We start from the raw sequence: 21,761 nt of genomic DNA, 5'->3' as shown, positions 1-21,761 counted from the left end.
GAACTCTTGGCTTGGGAGGCAGTCATTGTATACTAGGCTGCTTGATGTCATGCATGGCAGCTGTCAATGAGTTATCCTCTAGTTGCATCTGTTTGCAGTTGAAAAATTAATTTAATCGCATCTTTGCATCCATAACAAAGAGAACAGTGTATGATTGTGCAAGTGAATGAATTTGAGAGCAGTTATCTACACATAAAACAGAGTAACACTAGTATTCGCAGTCATCCATGCTGCATGTGTATTCTTTATTACACCTTGCTCTCCACATGCTTGACTTCCGGATAAATAAGCTTAACACACACAGTGCATAATTTCTGTAAGTGCTTTAGGATTGACTTGGTTATAGCATTTACATGCCCGTGATATGAATGATTGCTCTCTGAAGATTTTGGTTTGCAACCACTTATCTGCTATCTTTTTTCTGCAAATCTGCTATTTGGAAACCTTCGGTTATTTTCACAAAATATCTGTAATTGACCATTTTTTTCTTGTGTTCTGAACATCGTCACTGGTAGAAAGTCATCAGTAAGGTTATACATTTCTACGTGGTGCTTTTTGCTTCTTCATTTAGCTAATGCATCTAAATTTCAGTTAATGATAGAAATAGGAGAAGCCACACTCTTAATCACTGGGTGTTCTAGCTTCATTCAGGGAAAATTCATTTTAGTACAACCAAATGCTAAATTATAGGGCTGAATAATACCGGGCATATCTAAAGAGTGGGACAATGTGTTTCCTTGAAAGTACTAGCTATGAAAAGATTTAGTGTACAGATAACTGTACATGGATACCCCATAGTGAAATTTTAGCAGAGACATATATAGAGAGACAAGTTAAGTACAGAATTATGTATATCACTGGTGGACTGGTATTAGCATAAACAGCATATCTGAAACAGTAACTTTTTTTAAGATTTAAAGAAAAATGGAGAGAAAAAGAGAAAACAGAAGTAGGTAAATTAAAATGGAAGCAAATATCTTTCAGTAAAAGATTGTGTTTTATCTCATAGCTCATTAAAAAAAAAAAAAAACCAAAAAACCACTTGATGGTAGTAAAGTGGATCCTCCTCTGTAGTTCCCCGATAGGGTTGTGTTTTGTAGCCATTGCAATATTCTGTTTTGCCACAGAATCCCCTAGAATAACTTAGATGGGAGGGGATGAATTCCCTGCTTTGGTGGATGAACCAGTGTAAATCTTGTGTTTGTGGTTTAAATTTCCTTTAAGTTCTAATCTGTGGACTCTTTGAGGTGAACTGTAAAATTTATCATCAATTTAATGTTTCTACAATCGAGCAACTCCAAATGTCTCTTTCAACAGTGTAAATGAGGAAAAAGTATCTGCTTAAATAAGTCCCCAGCTATAGTTAAATACCATTAAAGTACCTTAAGTACCTTAAAATACTCTTAAATACTTTAGTATTCAGTTGAAACATGTTGATCCAAGAGGAGATTTTCATTATAATAAATTGGTTCAGAGTTTTATTTGTGTTTATAAAGGAGTGTGTTTGAATCTGCCTAAGTATGTATTATCTGGAGCTAATATAATAAAACTTTGGCATATCAGTTCTCTTGAAATGAATTAAGAAACAGCATCAAGATTTCTGTGTCCTAATCTTCTAGGATTTAATTTCTTGTGCTCTCTGATGTTGTTTTTGGGACAAATCTTTTTTAAAAGATCAAAACACCACCTTTTTGGAGCTCTTCAAATATGTTTCTTAAAAATGAAATAATTTTTATCCCTGGCTTCGTAGGAACTTTTGCATAAATCACATCATCACCTAATTTGGGACGGATTAAAAACCGGTTTTAAGAATATCTGAAGTCGGGAATATCATTCTTTGGGGGGGGCGGGGCAGGGAAAAGGATGGAAGGCACAGTTATGATGGCTGAGGAAAACCAACTTTGTCTTTTTGAAAAAATGAACAAGAGAAAATATGCTTTCATTTTTCTTCAGTCACTTTCTTTCTTTCCTATAGGTGTCCTTCATTCAAAATCTTGTGTTTTGCGTGGAAAGAGCCTATCGTGTACCAGATTTTGGTGTCTGGGAAAGAGGAAGTAAATACAACAATGGCAGTCCAGAGCTGCATTCAAGGTAGGTGAGCAAATGTAGGTCTTTCAGTCAAAGCAAGTAAATGTGATATGAATAAAAAGAATTCATGGGGTGAGTTAAAAATAATAATGCATTAAAATACTGTTTGAACTAAATTAAGGTTCTCTAAAGCCTAAGAGATATATTTTGGGAAAGTGTGAAGCATAATTTCATCATCATATGCATGCTGAAATAACCGCATAGATGCTTAGCTATTTGAGTATTCAAATTCCAATAATTATGTGCAGCTGCATGCGTATAATTCTGAAAATTGTGTTAAGAACAGTTCAGACTCTTGAGGCATGTGCAGTAGCTTGGATTCACAAAAATGTTTAGGAACATCCTGACTTAAGAAGGTGTTGAATCATGAGTCTAGATTTTCTCATCTCCACCATGCTGGGAGGAAGATACTGAACACTGTGGAGGATAGCCTAGTGCTCAAGTTCTTTTCCAGGTTCTTCAGATGCTACAAGTGACTGGGCGTTCTGACCCCTGTCCCATGAGACAGTTAGGAATGTTCTTAACATTTTGATATTAGAGTGGTCCAGTTCACTTTAGTGGAATTGCTCACATGCTGTCTCTCTTGAAGGATCAAATCTGTAATCTGACAACTTGCTTTTTCTAGCATTATTATTGTTCGCTTCACTTTTTGACTTCTGAGGTTTTATTAATCATAAAAATGGCTATAGCTTGGATATCTTAGGATTTTTAAAATATCTTTGGTTATCGTAATTATCATGGGCTTGCAAATAATACACAAGTGTTTCTTCCAGTCTTTGATGTTGCCAAATGACCCTGTGTTCTCATGTCAGAATGAAATAATTTTCTTAGTTCACATACAGTCATGTATTTTAAGCTATAAATATAATTACATGTCATTGCAGCAAAACAATTAATTTAGGTATTTTTTTTTTCAGGGCTTTTGTAGAGCTTTACCAGTCTGAGAACTGAAAACTCTAAATTGTTATTATATAAACTGCTTTATTAGTTTGTTGGGTTTGTTTTTCTCTTCCTCCTATGTCTGTAAAATTATCAAATGCCAGATTACATGAGCATTCACTTAGAGAATCATATATGTTCTTCTGCATCTCACCTTGTACAAATTCACAAAAGGAGCATTGAAACTCCTGTGTCTCCTGTTGTTTGCAGCATTCTGGTTATTCACTATGTGAATTTCCTCCAGGGAAAACTGAGCATCTTTTAACCAGATGGAAATGGGCATGTTATCTTGTCTTAATCTAGACTGACATTTATAGGTTGGTTTTTCTAAGGGTGAGGTTTTATGAGATGGACTGAGCCAATCTAACAGATCATTGAGCTGGCACAAAAGGAAGTACAGAGCTTGATCCTAATTTAAGAAGTAGGCTTTGGTCATCAGAAACAGGTATTGCCCCTATTTATCTTTCCTTGTGTGCATGTTAATACTCTGTTTCATTGTAGGAAGCCAGTAGACAATTTCCCTTGTTCTCATAAATCAGAAAAAAACAGAAGAGGAACATACATCAAAAGATGTATTTAGATATTATTGAGGAGAGCCCTGGGTACACTAAAATAGTCTCTAGACTTTGTTAATGCTTCTATTGTAGTGTATCTACCTAAGAGAGCGCTAAAAAAATTTTTAAAAAATTCAAGAAGTGGTTATAACTAATGAGGGCTAGTCACGAATGATGTATGTCTGTCTTCAGTGATTATGGACTCCAAACCAATCACTTAAGTTTCAGTATTCGGTATACTGTACTCCTGGCACCTAAAACGTATGCTGTAAGTCTACATACAGCGTGTGTTTGCTTTCAGAATTAGACGTTAATTCTTGTCTTTTATTGAAAGAGGCTTTCTTTTTAAAGAAGAAATTATATAATATGAAGTCCATGAATAATAACTGCAAATTATGGCCTGCATTAGAAGATGCAGATATTTTAAGTCTTTACACAGTCTTGGTGTTCTATCTTAGTACAGTTCAAAACACTTCTAATAAATTATAAATAGCGAAACACTCTGTGGACCAGGTCTTCACTGATGTATGCAAATTGATGTCTTTTACTGGTTCAAAGACAAGATTTGTAACAGCTTTTATTATAGCATGATCCCGTACCCATACGGCTGAACTTCTGAAAAATTAATTTGTCCTGTATCCATTTGAACAAGCTGTTCTCCAGACTTGTGCCGAGTACCTCTGCAAAATGTCTTTGACATCTCCCATATGTACTGTGAGAATAATGAAGTTGCCAAAGTGCAGTGTCTTCATATTCCAAATCTAAGACTGTAGAGCTTGATCTTGATCTTCTCTGTAGTGTAGGTATTATATTGCTATAGTGCTGTCCTTCCTTGTTCTATTTGGTTTTGTCTAGTTACAAAATTACTATTATTGTTGTGGGATTGTTTTTTTTATTTTGTTGTTTGGGTTTTTCTTAACATCCCTTGTGGTGTTTGATGTTCCAGTTGAATTGCACAGTTCTTGGATGGAGGCAAGACACTGTGAGTGGGAGGAGGATTAAGGATGTATGTGCTTCAAGGTGTGTTTTGATTAGCAGTTACTAGGAATCTGCAAATTTTAGTGTTTGCCCTCATGTATTTTACTGAGAGTGTAAATCTAACAATTAAAAGTTACTGGGAATTATGAATGATGTTTAGGTGAATTTACTAATGCTTTTTTAGCAAGCTGGAAGTATACTTTTTCTAGATTAGTCTCAGCTCCCCCTACCCAAAATGTGGATCAAGGTCAAATGTTACCCATAGTGTTGTGATTGCAAGACTGCTCTTGATAATCCGTGGCAAATCACAGTAATTGGCAGCTACGGTACGGTCTACAGATTGCACCTGGGGAGGTTCAGTATGGATGTTAAGAAGAAACCTTTTCACTTGAAGCACAATGAAGCACCAGAGCAGGATACTTGAAGTTATGGAACCTCCATCCTTGGAGGTTTCTGAGACTTTTTTAGACAAGGCCATGATTTACTTGAATCAGTCTTGGTTATTATATCTGGCTTCACATGAGATTTTATGTTGGACTAGATGAGTTCTGTATGTCCCTTCCAACCAATGACTTCATGATCCTGTGAAATTTTCAGAGGAATGTTTAAAGAGGGTTTGGGTTAGGCTTTGTTTTGGGGCCATCTCCAAGTAAGCATCTTTTTCTCTGGGAATAGAGTCCATCAGGTTAACACAGCATGTTCATAGTGGGTTGTTGAGTGGAGGAAGGAACATATTTATTAAAATATGTTTTGCCTTTAATTCATACTGTTAAAACAGTCCATTTTTTCCATTATTAAATTGTAGAATATGAAGAATGTGTTTTCTGTAGAAAGACATGAGCATAACGTTTATTATAAAACCTCTTTTCTAATTTGCCCAACAAGAAGGCATTAATCAGCAGGAATGAAACAAATGTCTGAAGTGTGATGATAGTTCTGAAATGTGTTATGTTGTGTGATTGTTCAGTCTTTTGAAGACATCCTTGATACTACATCTGTTCTCAGACTTTTTTTTTAAGGAACTTCCTCCTGTCAGTTACCCATGAAACTTCTAGTAATCTAAGTAGTACTTGTGTGTATCGTGAAGGGAATGCTTGATATACCATTGTAATGTGAAGAAATACTACATGAAGGGGGTAAGAAAGTAGTACTTTAATGTTGAGATGTTTATATTTTCATTTGCAAGTAATATTTATGAGAGTACTGAAGTATCCAGGGGCTTCGAATAACTAGAGGTAGAAAAATACTGATTATTCTTATTGTAGAATAATGATTGAGTATATAAAATAGAAGTGATTTCAAGGAAGGAATCCATATTTGTCTTCAATTTTTTTTTCAATCAGTATCATCCTATATTGTAGATAGAGTGAATAGTTTTATATTATGTGAATACCACCAGTTGTTGCTGTTGAACAAATATTACTTGTCTACCTTTTGTCAGTAACTTTTTTTCCCACTCTCAAAATATCTGACTGTTGGTATTAGAAGTGTTATTTGGAAGAGAAGAGAAGGAACATGAGGTTTTAACACATGATACAAATTTCAGTGTGTGGGATTTCTCTGGTTTTCATTGTCTCGGTATGCAGTTTGATAATAATACTTAACTCCTATGAAAAGTTCTGTTCTGAGTCATGAAGCCAGTTTGTTTGATCAATTGCTGGGTGATAATTACAATAGAGTGATTGTTAGAACAATTACATTTTTGTTTAGGTATTTGAAACAAAGCCAGAAAAAATAATTATATGCACAACACTTCCAAGTTCAGTTTATTCCTTCATCATATTCTGCAGTACCAAAAGCTTTCATCAGCAGAAGATACTGAAACTGAGGGATTTCACCACTGTTTGATGGCAGCTGCTCAGAGCAGAACTTCGTTAACCTAATCAGCTTTCTCTTGTTGAACCAATTAGACTTAAATCCCATGAGTACTATTTCTGGCAATGTTTCAGAAAGAAAGATGGAGGTTTATAAACCTGTTGGTAATAGTTAAAAAGAATGTTAGAGTCTGAAATCAGTGTCTGAAGTACTTCTAATATTAAAACCAAACCAGGTAAAACAGTACTTAAAGTAAACACATTCTATAACTCTGCACTGAATTTTTTTCATTATTTTCAGTATTTTGTGTGTAATCATAATTGGCTCCCATCTTTAAAATATGTATTAGTTAGTAAACATTTGCAATTTTATATTTTACATGAATAAATAGTACAAATCTGTTTGTTTACAGTAAGGTAAAAAGGTTGCTCTGATCCCAAAATGCCGCATGGAGTATAGAAGAATTAAGGCTAAAGCACAGTCCCTGTTTGCAGTTTTCTGACAATTTGGTTGCTATAAGTTTTTTGGGCCCAATAGTGCAATTGTTTGTCAGTACTATCACAACTCCTCTTACACAGAAGTTGGGGATTATTAGTGATTATTTTCTGAATATTTTTTCTAACTCAGTGTTGCTTCATTAATTATTTTATAAACAAAATATCTAGGGCTGTCCTGTTCAGAAAGTACATATTCTTAACTGTTGCTAATTTTACTATTTCCCTGCAAGTGGAGTGTGGCCCTCGGACTCTTAAGGATGCTTTAATTTTTCACAATCGTGGCTATCTTTCTATCAACGTTCTTCTCATGTTACCTGGGCACGTGGGTCCCCTGAAACTTTTTTTCTTTTTTTTTAATTACTTGTTTGGCAGTACTGCATGATTTTTATCTCAAATGAAAGATGGCAAGAAAAGGAAAGTGTGGTTGGCTGAGTGGATAATCAATTTTAGAGGAAAAAAGGATATAAACTTTTAACTCCTTTTTTGTCCTTTCTTTAAAAGAGCGTATTTCAAGGAATTACTGTGCTAATAAATAAACTGTTAAATTAATTGGTATATTCTGTTTTCCCCAGACTTTTCCCAGTTCTTAAAACTTCAAGCGTCTATATGTAGCAGTGTAGATGTTCAAGATTGTTCTTTTTTTTGGTGGGTTTTTTTTGTTTTTTTGTTTTGTTTTGTTTTCTGTGTGTGTGTTTAGTTTGGTTTTGTGTTTCTCCAAATTTGTGTATTGTACCCATTGGAAGAAACGCAGTAGCTGCATCTAAATGGCTGTTAGCTGAGGATGGTCTCCCTTAAAGGGAAAGGTTTTATGGAAAGATGAACCTTTCAGTTTTTCTTTCCACTGATTTTTTTTTTTTTATCTTATTACAGTTGGAGGCTTTCCTCCTGCAGTGTTGGTCTATGTCCTTATACTATGTTCTGTCACTTTTGTTTACCCTTATGGTCTTTTTTTTAACTCTTTTGTCATGTCATCCTGATTCTTTCTGCTTTTTTTGTTTTTCAATCTTTTGCTAAATGTCTTCAGATTTGTTAACTTTTAAAGATAGCAAGGTAGACATCTATACTTTCCTGTTATTCTGCTGTCTTCCTTTTCTATTGTCTCATTTACTGTCATTTTTTGACTAAAAATATTTCAATTTAATTGTAAGCTACTTGGAAAGCAGAGCTTCTATCAAAAGGAATGGGCAGTTAGGGAGAAAGATGGAACTTGATTCTGAAGGAGGAACTTCAAAACCAGGTGTCCTGGTTTCAGCTGGGATAGACTTAGTTTTCTTCCTAGTAGCTGCCATAGTGCTGTGTTTTGGATTTAGGATGAGAAGAATGTTGATAACACACTGATGGTTTAGTCGTTGCTAAGTACTGCTTATGCTATTCAAGGACTTTTCAGCTTCCCATGCTCTGCCAGGTGCACAAGAAACTGGGAGGGGGCACAGCCAGAATAGTTGATGCAAACTGACCAAAGGGCTATTCCATACCATGTGACATCATGCTCAGTATAGAAACTGGGGGGGGTTGGCCGGGGGGCAGCGATCGCTGCTCGGGAACTGTCTGGGTATCGGTCGGCGGGTGGTGAGCAATTGCATTGTGCATCATTTGCTTTGTTTATTATCATTATTACATTGTTATTATTATCATTACCATTTTACTTTATTTCAATTATTGAACTGTTCTTATCTCAGCCCAGGAGTGTTTCTCACTCTTACTCCTCCGATTCTCTCCCCCATCCCATCGGGGCAGGGGGAGTGAGCGAGCGGCTGCGTGGTGCTTAGTTGCTGGCTGGGGCTAAACCACGACACTGGGACAGACATTTAGGGATAGCATGTGTGGTGTCAATGAAGTCAATAAATCACTGTTGTTGTTTATATACAAATGAGGCAGAGACAGATAAAGATACATTGATCAGAGGCACTGTAGTTAAATGGAGACAAAGGCATAATTTAAAGTTTTTGTTTTATGAATGAAGTTGGAAGAACTACACTAGGCTCTGTTTTGCAAGATGCTCTGACTCTGTTTTACCAGATAGCCTAAGAGAATGTAAAAGCTGTTTGTTTTATTAGCTAGACTTCTGCAGTATTTCTAGTTCCTATACTTTTATGTCACTACTTAGTAAGCAGTCCAAAGTCCTTTCCCTACTTCGATTGTACTTGATAGTAGAACTGTCAGAAACCTGGTAGCGTTATATATTACGTTTTTAAACTCTAGCATTGTTGGGAGCCAGCTTGTTTAATAGCTTATTTTTTGATGCCCTGTGACCTTAACATCCAGAATTTTGGAATGAATGTGCAAAAATTTAGCAGTTTATGTGTATGTTAATGCTTTAGCTTTTTGTTGCAGTTCAGCGGACACATGTGAAGTTGGCCTATCTATAATTACATATTCTTTAGAACAATATTTCAAAATTCTTCCCTTTGTTGTACTTCAAATTTCATATAAACCTGTCAAATGCATCAGAGTTCTATTAGCTTATCTTGAGCTTTTCTTTTTAAAAAAAAAAAAAGTGTGTGTGCATTGAGAGGGAATGCTTGTTCTCTTTTTTTTTTTTTTTTAAGTAGTCACAAGGAAAGGATAAGACTACACTTTTAAACATGAAACAGCCTTGTAAAAGTATTCTTGTATGTATTTTTATATGTACTGTATCATTTTCATAATCAGTAATAAATTCTATTTTAGTATATAAATTGATTTAAAATGATATAACGATTAGTGATTTGAGGAGTAGATATAGTGCTTAATATCTTTAAACATGAAGTTGGAACTTGAAAGCTGGTTGATAGTATTTCTGGGTCTTGTTTTCTTAGTGATGGATACTAGTCATGGAGTAAGTGAAATAAAAGACCTTTCACTATATGGTTGACATCAGAAAATCCTCCTTTTCTGAATCCACATTGCTGAGTTCTTTTATTTATCAAAAGCTAGTCAGAAATTGGTCTCTTATAGTTTAATGCTTGAGAGCTGAGTTGAAAAATTGTGCTGAAGTAAATCCTCTGTTAATACACTATTAGCAAGGCCTTGGAATACATAATGCCAGATGTCTAGTAGCAAGGTGAGAGCAGTAGTGCTTTTTCCAGATGGTCTCTGGCATCTGAAGTCAAATGAAAATGCTGAAAAGTATTTAAAAAAAAAAAAAACAAAACCCACCAAACCACCCAAATTTGCTGCATCGTCATTTCACTAACATAAAGGTTAAGCACAAAATTCAAATCAAGAAAAGATCATAGCTCTGAAAGCTGTCAAATATGTTAAATTTTAGTCTGGGCTTGAATTATGATACCTCTGGTTTTTATTGTTGTTTTTGTTTTTTCCTCAGCTCCGTTGGGCTGGCAAAAGCAGCTTTAGAAGCAATTAATGGCTTCAATCTCTTTGGAAATCAGGTAACACAAATGTTTGTTTTCTCTCCTTTTTTTTTAGCAGTAATGATTTACACTGTGGATCAGAGGGTATTTAGAAATATCTAGCGCAGTTTGTTAGATTCCAGCTTTAAAAAAGTTAGTTTGCGTACTGATTGCTCCTGTTTTGGGTACAGAATTCGTCTGATAAAATCATTAGTGCCCTTACTATCAAGAAGTACTTTTTTTCTTAAGAAAAAAAAAATCTAAAATGAGTGCAGCTTATTCTGGAAAAGGACTTGGTTGCCAAAAAGGTTTTTCTTTCAGCATTTTATCTGTTGATCATACTACAGTATACCTCTGCTTACAAACATTACCTTACTTCTGTCTTCTTCCTTCATGTGGTTTTTGATTAAGACTTTAAACAAGTTACTTGTACATAGTCTCGCTGTTTTATTGGGTTTTAATTTCAGTATGTTGCATAGTGGCAAAATCTTTTCTTTTCTCATCCTCTCACATGGCTTGGATCAGTTAAAAAAGCAAGCCTTTTCTTTGGTTTTTATCTCTGTCTTGTATTCCCCTTCTAGGTGCATCTTTTCTTAGGTGTTATACCTACCATAGTCTATAGCTAAAACAAAAGAATGCTCTTCCAAATTAATGGTCTAGAAAATTTCCAAATGGAAGACATATGTCATTGTCAAGCTATTGGTGTTCTTAATGAATGGAAATGAACAGTAGGAGTGCAGCTAAAAAGAAAGTTGCATAGCATCAGGTGTGTGTAGAAATACTTACAAAACTTGATGGTGAGTTTTGTCTGTAAATTGTGTCAAAGGGAGGATAGGTTGGTCAAGCCGCAAAGTGGTGAGCTCAGTACACTAAGTAAAGCTTTCCATATGGCACTGTTTTCTTGGAAGCTTTCATCCTTTCTGACTTGTAACTGATGGACCTAGCTCACATGCCCAAATGTCTGTATTTCATAAGTAAACATTGATCAATGAAACATGCTTTATCTCTTCATAGGGTTGAGTAACATTCAAAACTTGGTTTAAAAAAATGATACGCGTTTACATGAGTAGCTTATTTTTATACACATACTTTTTTTCTGCAGTTAGGCTATATGATCCATTTGAGTTTTAATAATTTTATATTGTGACCTTGACTTGAAGTACTATTCGTGTAATTTTTGAGTAAATTTTCTGTACATTCTTGCTGGCTTCAAGGTAGGATCCCCCCCCCCCCCCCCCCCTTTCTGTAATACCCGTGCTCTCCTTTTGTCTTGTGAGTCAGATGGAGCTGACTTTGAGTGTGATACTCGTCTGTTTCAAATATTCAACTTTAAGAAACTTGGTTAAATGCACTGTTTTGCCATAAAGAAAATAGTACAAAGGAAAGAAGATATAAATGGTAAAATGGTGAATAAGGGGAATTTTCAGGTGTTCTTTGTGTGAGCTAATGAGTATAAGCTAGGTCAACTGTAAAAGTGTGACTGGGAGACAGTCCAAATCACGTTCCAAGTTCCTTTCTGTACTGCTTGATTTATTAAAACCTTCTTAGTTATTTGTGTCTCCATTTTTCTGTTGGTAAAATGGAGGTTGTGGATCGGTACAGTCATATAAAATAATTATTAGCACTATTGGACAAAAAGTTCTTCCTTACAGTTTATTCACATACAAACAACTGTTAAACTAAAACTTCTTAGAGCTATTCAGATGCCTGGGATGAAAAATATAAGTTACAATTTGTTTTAAATAGTGAGCAACTGACACAGAAGTGCGATGTATTAAACAATCTTAGCTATTGATGAAAAGCTATACCACTTACTATTATTAGACCCTTCTTTGTCTTATGGCATAAACCAGGAGATTGTCCTAAACAAGGATTTCTGACTCTATAGACTTAGGCACCCATTACATTTTTTGTGGATATCTGTTCATGGTGGGTTCTTTTGTTTGGGAGGGGGGTGGGGCTTGGGTGGGGGGGGGTTGTTGCGGCTATATAGTTGTACTGTAGTGCAATAGACTTGTTCTGTTTAGAATCCGCTCCTCAGGAAATGCTGATGGCTGTTTGCTGATGAGTGGAGAAGTATGGAAGTGCTCTTCATGCATACACAAATACACTGTTTCAAAAAGACTTAGCCATTTGGTCTACTTTTGGTTTACTTTACACACATTTTAAAAAATGATGTTACTTGTTAAGAACTAGGAGCTAGTAAGGACCTTAAATAATGATCAGACATTATACACACATTGTCAGTATTTCAGAAAAAAACATTTATCTACAATCTTTACCTTTCCAACAGTCTTGAGCACCAATAAAGGTATCTGCTGGGTTTTTTCAAATTACTTTTTATAAATTCTGAAGTGGCTGAATAAATTGCTGAAGCAAAACCAGTTTAAATGCTTTGAGAGTTTATTTCCAAGATACTTAGCATAAACAGAAACTATTTTGACCTTCAGTCTGTGGCAGAGTTTGCCTTTGTGCTTAGCTCCAGCTGTGTTCCAATAGCTTTGAGAAATCCTGCTGAGCCCCTCAAGAGGAACTTGTTTGCACATGCAACTACACTAGTGCAACCTGCATAAATCATTGCTGGGGACAACAGGCTGCTCAGCCTTTCCGTGCAGATTTTTCCACTCACACTGTGGATGCTGGAGGAGACTAATAAATACAAATATGTAGAATTGTAGCTGTGCTCTCGCACATGCATGTGTGTTACATATCTTTGAGTATATTATGATAGGGCAATTTTCCTGTGCATTCATGGATCTACCCAGAGGAGACAAAATAAAGGTTGCTTACTGTTGATAGTCAGTCATGTTAAACTGTTTCTTCCCTCCCTCCCCGAATTCTAGAAAACATTAAAAAAGAATGTATTCTTGTAAGAAATGATACTACTTTTTGTTCTATAACAAAGCACTGCTTAACTGATGCTCAGATAATGTTAATGCATCCTTTGGTATACTTTCCAGGTGCCAGATACAATAAAGAACAATTATGAATTGAAAAATGATTGGCTTTTTGTTTAATCTGAATTTTACATGCTTTAATGTAAAAAGGAGTTCATTCATGGTTTTTAAATGCTGTTCATTTTCATCTTTATCCTACCAGAAGTATGTCATAAAAAGTGGGAATTACAAGCATAAAAATACAGTCAAGCTGTAATCCTAATGTTCCTTCAGTAAAAGATTTATTTACACATTGAGAAGAGAATTTTTAATGTAACAGATAAATAAGCTATTTAGTTTCTCATTATTTTGCTTTATATCCTCTGGTAAATTTCTTAAATTTATTCCCAATGTATTGTGTATCTCTGAAACAATAGTTATAAATCTATATGAAGTAATTAATATGGGTGACGTTGACATAAGAATTCTGTTCTAATCCTTAGCTGTGCATTGATCGTAGCCAGATCCTGAAATCATTGTATCGTCCTAAGTTCTGCTGAAGTTTGTATGGAAGAACTGTAAAAGTGGGCCTGACTCTTTTAATTTTTTTTTTTTTTTACATTTAGGATGCCGTTTGAACTGATTGTGTTTCAGTTTATGTTTTCACTTAATCACTTTAGAATCATGATTACTGAAAGTACTGTAACTTACTTGATCTTTTTGTGAGCTTAATATGGTTAACCTGAACTTCTGTTTTCAGAGTATCACAGAGTATAAATAGCTTAGAATTTTTATCATTAATGTAAGAATTCCATTTTAGCTACAATACCTTTTAGAAAAAAATGACATACCAGCAAAAAAAATTACATAAGATGATGTGCATTTACTGGCAATGTGAGTTAATGAACTAATGACTTAAGTGCATGGTGCGTGTGTGTATGCACTAAAATGGGACTGTTAGCAACAAGGTGAACACTGTTTCAAGTTTGACCTAGTCGTAGTATAATCAGTTGTTTGTATATGAGCTACATGTCCTGTATTAGTTTGTGGAAAAAATATGTTAAAAAAAAAAATTCAAGCCTTTGTAAGGTGTCCTTAGTACAGGACTTTACGATTTTTAGAGAAGTGATAAATAGTTCATTTGTAAAACAAGATGCTTGCGGTTTTATGAAATGCAGATCAGTCCGCTTTTGAATCCCCAAAGAATCCTTTACTGAAGCACAGATTTTGAAACTGCATGTTCACACATGTAGACAGATGATTTTGTTCAGAGTTTGTACATGAACTTAGAGATTTGTGACTAATCAGAATCTGGATTAAGAAGAAAGGAGAATAACAAATCGTCAAAGAAAATGTGATTATCTATGTACATTCTTATCTCAGCACTGTTCAGTATATCTTGCTAGAATGATTAAGAGAACAGAGAGATTATTTTCTGTGAGGACAGTGGGAAAACATGTTTTGTGTAGCCTAGCAAAGCAAAAGCTGAGTATTTGTATGATAGCTATGTATAATTAGAGTGTGGGTAAAGAGTAAGTAAGGAAAAACCTCTGTTGTTTGGAAAGCCCAATGAATGGATGCTAGTACTAGCACAAAAAGAAGGGTGGTTAGCTAGTTATGTAGAAACTTAGTTGGAAATGTAAAATTTTTAATAATTAGAGAGGGTGGGTTCTGGAACAGTCTTCCTAAGAGAATAGTATACCAAAGATACTGACTGATTTTTAGGAGAAATTTGGTGAATTTATGAAAATTTATGGTATGGTATTTATGACAGTAACGGAATGAGTTCAGTGTTGAATGTTTCTTCCAATGGCATAGTGATACTGAGCTGCATTATCAATTACAACGTATATGAAAATATCCATTCATTAACAAATTGCACCAAGTTTCCAAGAAATTGCCTGCTGAAAATACTTTTAAATGATGTTGATTCTGTTTAAACAGTATCTCAGCTATGGGAATTTTTCTGAGTGTTTCAGGAAGTATCAAAAAGCTGACAGAGAGATGTAGTGTAGAAATACAGAATTTTACTAGGCAATGGGTTTTGCGAAGGAGTAGACGTTGATAACATAGCCCTTACAATAGCTGAAAAGCAGGTCATTTTTATTTGCTGTGGAAGTCCTTTTCCAAAGCAGTACCTCAGGTGAATATCCAATTATTTGTGTTCTAACTGACTTGTAATGAAATATTCAACAACACTATTTGGAACATTTCCTGCAGTCACAGGGAGGGACAACTACTTTTTTGTTTGTCCTTAATACAGTCATTGTTTTTCAAGAATTAATGGAAGAGTTCATAGCTTGAATGACTCCTATAATTCATAATCACTAGTAGATAAAACCATCTAATTTTGGCTATCTTTAAATACATTTGAAAATTCAAAATGTTTTCAACTTGATGTTGCGGTACATTTTCTGATTAAAATTACGAGCTACTAGACTATTACAACATATCCTAAATAAAACAAAGAACCAGTTAGTTTCACCAGGCTATGCTAACCTTTCTTCCCTTCCCCTTAAATAAATTTAATATTCTGTTTACAGGGCTGCTCTTGGTCTGTTATATTTGTGGATTTTGATGCCCATAACCGTAACAGACAGACTCTCTGTTCATTGCTACCCCGAGAGTCAAGGTCTCATGTAAGTAATTAAATGAAATTCACTGCAACAGAGTGTGGAGAAAATAAATGAATATGAGCATAATTCTTAGTTCTGTGGTGGCCATTATGTTCTGCTTAATAAAGATAGGAATTTGCTGGGAAGATGTTAGATTTCTGCTTCTTAAACGTCCCTATGATGTGGTTGTTTCTTTGAAGTGGAATTGTGATGGCATTCTTTATTTTATGAGTATTTCAGTTAAAATGGTAGCCTGTTGGTAGCTTTCTAAACAATTTTTAAATAAAATTTAAAATAATAATGATCTGCAGTAACCTAATTAGAGTTTGCAGTCTTGGTGACTCTCTTTTGGCCTAGTTTCCACTATAAACTCAGTGCCTGCATTTTTGAAACACTTCATTTTAGCTTTAATACATCCTTTTGTCTAGAGAAGAAGCCTTTAAGGTTGCCTTTTCATAAATTGCTGAATATGGAGGATTTCTTGTTATTATAAGCTACTGTTACAAATAAGTATTTCCTGAGTGAGTAAATCTAAGTGACTAAAGTGTAGATTAATTAAAAAAAAAAAAAATCTATTTCAGTACTAGCAGCAAAGGTAAATTTGGTTTTTGAAAATCAGTAATTTAAAGTGAGTGATAATAGAGTTCTACTGCTTTTTTGTTCATCCTGGGATATAATAGCATTTTTGTTCATGAAACAGACTATTAATCTTCAATGTTAATAGTTTACTCATTGTGTAGCATTATAGAATTATAGCAGAGTTGTAATACTGGATAATTAAAATAAAAGGCACTGTCAGCTACTTTTTTTATAGTCTAATGGTCTTTTAGAACTCTTTTTGCTGCTTAATATTTGGTGGAGACTTGAAATATTCCAGCAGAAGCTGTTTTCCTAAGTTACTTCTGCTACAGAAGCAATCTTTGTGTCCTTTTTTTGTTTGTTTGTTTTTCTTTTATGGGTTCATGTCAATGATATTTGCAAAAATATGGTATTTTAAATGGTTGGATATCTTAGATGTATCAGCAGAAAGGAATAATAAAACAGCGCACGACATAAGAATTATAACTTAAAACTACTTTTTTGTGTTTCTGTAAACTTACCTGTAGTGGTGATGCACTAGTTAGTAATTTTTCTTGTGTTTTTAATTCATGATAGTTGCACGTGGTTCTTGAGAAATGCTACTCATATTTTTTCCTGAAATTATTTTCTTATCACCTGAATTATAAATCAGATAGGCTTGTTTGTTACAGCACCTGAAGAATATTCCTGAAAAAGCTTTTCAGAAATTATGATTTAATCATAGTTACTTCTCAGCATTGTACCTTTATAAAATGTTTGTGATTCTTTTTGAGCATAGGATACCCAAATGTTTGTGTTTCCTCCAGGAGTAGCCTGGAGGATATTTTTTGTTTCTAAAACCACAAAGTTCTAGAATGTATTCACTTATCCCTACAGATTATCAACTAGTAGAGTAGTCAGATTTTGAGTCAAATGAGTTCTCCTTTGAATCATATATCCAAATATTTGGTTTGTAGTTTATCCTTATACCACTTTAGAAGTCTTATTTTGCAACATATTTTAATATATTAGTACTATGATTTTGATAAGATAATGTTCCAAATGTATATTTCACTTAGTAATTTAAACAGTCTTTGTTTGTGCATCAAATAGTTGTCAGAGATCAAATTAAATTTGTAATGTGCTATTTCTCCCTCTCCTTCTACAGAATACTGATGCAGCTCTTTTGCCCTGTCTTAGTTATCCTGCATTTGCTTTGGATGATGATGTTTTGTTCAGTCAAACACTAGATAAAATTACTAGAAAATTGAAAGGAAAATATGGGTTTAAAAGATTTCTGAGAGATGGGTACAGAACAGCGCTGGAGGACAAAACACGACGTTATTATAAACCAGCAGAAATTAAGGTAAAGGAATACCTGGCTTATGTAAAGACAAATTTTGGTTTTCTGAAATGTTTAGGCAGTACTTAAAAAAACAAACCAACCAACCAAACCCAAAACAAAATCCTTCCCAAAAACCCAAAGGAAAACAAAAATGAGCCCTCCCGCAGTATTTGCAATTTGAATTGCACAGTGGTTCCTAATTGCTTCAAGTGAAGGAGATGCATTTTGTAATTTGGCATGTGCAGTTTTGAGAGATTGCTAAGTCAGCAAGTTAGTCGTTGATTTGTTTTGTAATGAATGTGCTTCCATTTACATTTAGGGTACAGTTGATTTCACATAACAAATAAGGAAGTTATTTATCATTTTATTTAATTTCACAGCTGACTACAGTCTGAGTGTATAGAAAACAATTTTGCTTGTGACCACGGTGTTTATCAGTAAAGGTTATCTAAATGAAAATATGAAAATTTACCTTTTTTTCCTCCCCAATAGTTTCTCTATGGAGAATAAAACATAGATTATATAAATAGTCTGCTTGAGAATGAACCACAGTGTGTGTAAAAGCCCATAGGGCCCATAAAAGTGCCCATAGAATAAGAAGCTGTAAGCTAAACGAAAAGCTAAATGTTTTTGTACTAACATTTGTACTAAAATGTTTTTGCATTCATGTTTGTCTTTTGTTGCTTTGAAATTATTCAATGATATTCAAATGTATTTCCTTAAACCAAAATGATAAAATGTCTCATTAATTTTTCTTCTTTTCAGCTTTTTGATGGCATTGAGTGTGAATTCCCTCTGTTTTTTATTTTCATGATAATTGATGGTAAGTACAGCTTTACGTTCCTGTTCTTTAAAGGCGTTAGAGAGATGAGCCCTTAGAGGAAAGACAGAAAATGATTTTCGTGTCCTGCCAAAATAAACCATAATGCAGTGACACTAAATATCTTATTGAGAGCTCTGCCTCATGGGTTGAAAAACCCCAAGCACCCAACCCCCTCGTATTTCAGCATTTTTAATGTGAACTGGTTTTAGAATATAACTCGATATGGGTTTTTTAAAAGCTTAAATCTGTGACATTCAGTCCTGCATTGCCTTTTTAAGCCTTAAAAACTTTCACAGTATATCAGAACTTCGCAGCAGCACATGAAAGAAAAGGAAGTAGAAGAGAGAACACATCGACAAAATGAATGTTGTAGCAGGTCTTTTCAAGTTGGATATTCTGTGGTGGTTGAAATAGAACTCGGAAGAGAAGAAAGTGAACCAGAAAAGGGCTGTTTCTCTTTGAAATGCCTGTGCTTCCTGGCCACATTTTTCCACGTAGCCAGTTAGTCTGATTTAAAAAAAACCAAAAAAAGCTAACAAGAACAAAAATATCACTACCTAGATCTTGTCTTGAGGATGGGAGACATACCAAAAAAGTTCACAGGATGGTTTCAGGATGGAAGCTAAAACTCACATAGAACAAAAGTCTCAATAAGAAAATGAGTAAGGGTTACAGCCATCAAAAAGATTTGTAAATGGATGAAAATCTGGCCATCTGCGTTTTTTCCCCTTTAGCATGTGGAATAGTTTTCAAATAAAGATGGTGAGGGGCATAGAAATCTACTATCTGCCTAGACTCCCCTGTGGCTACCCACAGCTTAAAATATTTTGTTTGAAGGTGTAATAAGGTTTCACAATTGATTTTTCTAAAGGAATGCTTGACATTTTTCAAAGAGTGATGCCCAAAACTGAGGAGAAAGGTACTGATATTTAATGCTGCCCACTTGCAGTGTTGGGAAGAGCAAGAAAGATAATCATCTTTAACTGAAGTTAGCAGAAGAATAAAGAAAGCATTTTGCTCTTCTTGCATTACAAAGTACCAAATACATATTTTGCACATACTGTCCTTGTCTTTTTTTCCTGTACCACGATTTCATCAAATAGAACAGTTCTATTAGTAGATTTTGTGCACATATCTCCAAATCCACAAGCTTCCTTAATGCAAAATTTGAAGCATATTCAGAGCGACTTAAACTGCAAAAAGACAATGAAATAGGAGGAGGAGTAGATTACAATTGAATGTCTTTATAATGAAAACATTGAAAAAAACTCAAGCTGCTACATTGTGAATACTGGTTCAGCCGAAAGCCTATTTGTCCATCCAACACACTTGCGGAGTACAAAGGAAAGCCTTTTCAGCGAAGTATTTTACGCTACTGAATATCTAGGTAGCTCCTGATAGCTGGATTTTGTTACCTGTATAACAGTGGGACAATGCTCCATTAAATAAGGAAGGAGAGAGTCCTGTATATCATAGTCCATAATCCCCCAATTTTGTTCACATGAGCAAAATTTCTTTCATCATTTCCTTTCTGAAAGATTGGCAGAACATATTCAAGTAACTACATATTTACTATCTATTTACTTAGGTTTTCTTTTATAAGACAAATCAATTAGCTCATCAAATTTTCTGTTTTGTCAATGACAGGTTTTTAGGAATTTTAAGATGAAAAGTTAAGACAGTTCTGGCAAGTAGATACTACTGAATTAGTTATGCATTTTCTTGTAGTATTAAGAACACTGTTTTATTCCTCATGGATGATGATCATTATTACCCAACTGTTATCTTCACTAGATGATTCTTAATGTAAAAGCAATTGCATTATCACATAAATGCAACTTTTTATCCTCTACAGCATCTGCCAATAAGACTCAGTTACAAACAGTCAGAATATCATATTGCTCTTATGTCATGACTGTGCTCAAGTGTTTTGAGATAGTTCAGTGTGTCACTTAACACACACTTTTTTTGTGTGCAAACTTTCATTGCATTTGTTTCTCTTGGCAAGCGATTTCATTTCCTGTGTAGATACTCTTGGGAATATTTGAAAAAGTAATGAACACCACTTGTCAAGCTTTGGTTTTGGTCAGAGCATTGAAGAGCCATGGAAAGGAAGAAATCTTTATACAGTGGTCAAACTCCAGCTTTCCACTGCACTCTGGCATTTCAGTAGAATAATTTGTTGGATATTCTTAAAATAACGTAAGAGAGAAGGTTTTTGTGACATTTTCATATATATGTATTGCCTAACAAAAAACATATCTAAACTTTTTCTAATAAAGACGTTCTGGTATATTTGTTCTCAGTGGATATGAGTTTGTGGTTTTCTTTTGTCTTATTTTTGCCTTTCAGAATTCACCCTTCTTGAGAATACAAAAAGGCTGATTTAGTACTAATTTCCTTTTGGGATTTTTCTCAAAAGGAAGTTGTTTAGGACTCTGGGTAGTAGATGTGCATTTATAGCTGTGGGAAAGGATTGAACTAAATAAATTAATATGACTGTTTTTTGGATAAGACATATTTGAATAGCGTTTTTGAAAGCTTTTTTCTCCACATTCTGATTGAATGTGGAGGATTATGGTAATTTTCTAGGATAAGTCAAGGAGGGAAACATTACAGCTATTTTTAGTAATATGGAAGAATACGGTAATTGAAAAGGAAAACCATGGAAAGAAATGAGTGAAAGATGTACAATGACAAGTTTTCATCTAACTTGTTCCCCTTTAATTTTAAAAAATGTTCTGTTTTGAAAAGTCAATGTGACTTGTCAAGTTCATCCACATTTTCCTTGATGAACAGCAATGCTCTTGGTATTTTTGATATATCTTTTCATGTAAGAACTTTTGATGAACTGAACACTGGTCATGTTAATATTCATCAGATTCATTTTGGGATGATGACTAAGTTCTGCTAGAAAAACATTTAAGGTATTGGTACTCCCAAACTTACCAATTTCTCCCCAAAAGCAGGACCATAGAGAGTCGACTGTTCTGTTTAATATCTCAAGGTGTGTCAGCAGTTCTGAATCTCTATAATATGAAGATTTAATACCTATGAAACTTACCAGTGTAAACACTCCATCTAAAAATCTTTGGAGGGGAATTTTTCAATTGCTTCAAATTCCTTTTGTATTTCTTTATTGGGATTTCCAGGCAACACCCTTCTAGATCAGTTTGCACCTCTGTCCTGAAGATTTAGAACCAGCCTGTTTGCCTTCATACTGGCGCACAAGCTCTGCTTCTTCATTCTGCTATAGTTAAGGAAGTTATTTACAGCTAGCTGGGTTGGTTGTCTGTGTCCAGTTCCTGAGCCTTCTGTAAGTTCACAGCTTTACTATCCTG

At 34.6% G+C, this 21,761-nt stretch overlaps 1 protein-coding gene across 12 annotated transcripts in view; it reads left to right on the top strand.

Moving 5' to 3' along the window:
• The window catches only part of PHKB (phosphorylase kinase regulatory subunit beta), an 87,841-nt gene that overhangs the window by 20,688 nt on the left and 45,392 nt on the right, over positions 1-21,761 (top strand). For all 12 annotated transcript variants that reach the window (XM_075714779.1, XM_075714778.1, XM_075714782.1 and 9 more), the window contains 5 exons: positions 1,976-2,091; positions 10,179-10,242; positions 15,623-15,718; positions 17,421-17,618; positions 18,363-18,420. In XM_075714779.1, the coding sequence (XP_075570894.1) occupies positions 1,976-2,091; positions 10,179-10,242; positions 15,623-15,718; positions 17,421-17,618; positions 18,363-18,420 (532 nt within the window). The remainder of the gene's footprint in view (positions 1-1,975; positions 2,092-10,178; positions 10,243-15,622; positions 15,719-17,420; positions 17,619-18,362; positions 18,421-21,761) is intronic.

The sequence above is a fragment of the Pelecanus crispus genome, chromosome 8, assembly GCF_030463565.1.
Source record: "Pelecanus crispus isolate bPelCri1 chromosome 8, bPelCri1.pri, whole genome shotgun sequence".
Lineage (NCBI taxonomy): Eukaryota > Metazoa > Chordata > Aves > Pelecaniformes > Pelecanidae > Pelecanus > Pelecanus crispus.
The sequence above is the reverse complement of the archived record's forward strand: the minus strand, read 5'-3'. Positions and strand labels throughout refer to the sequence as shown.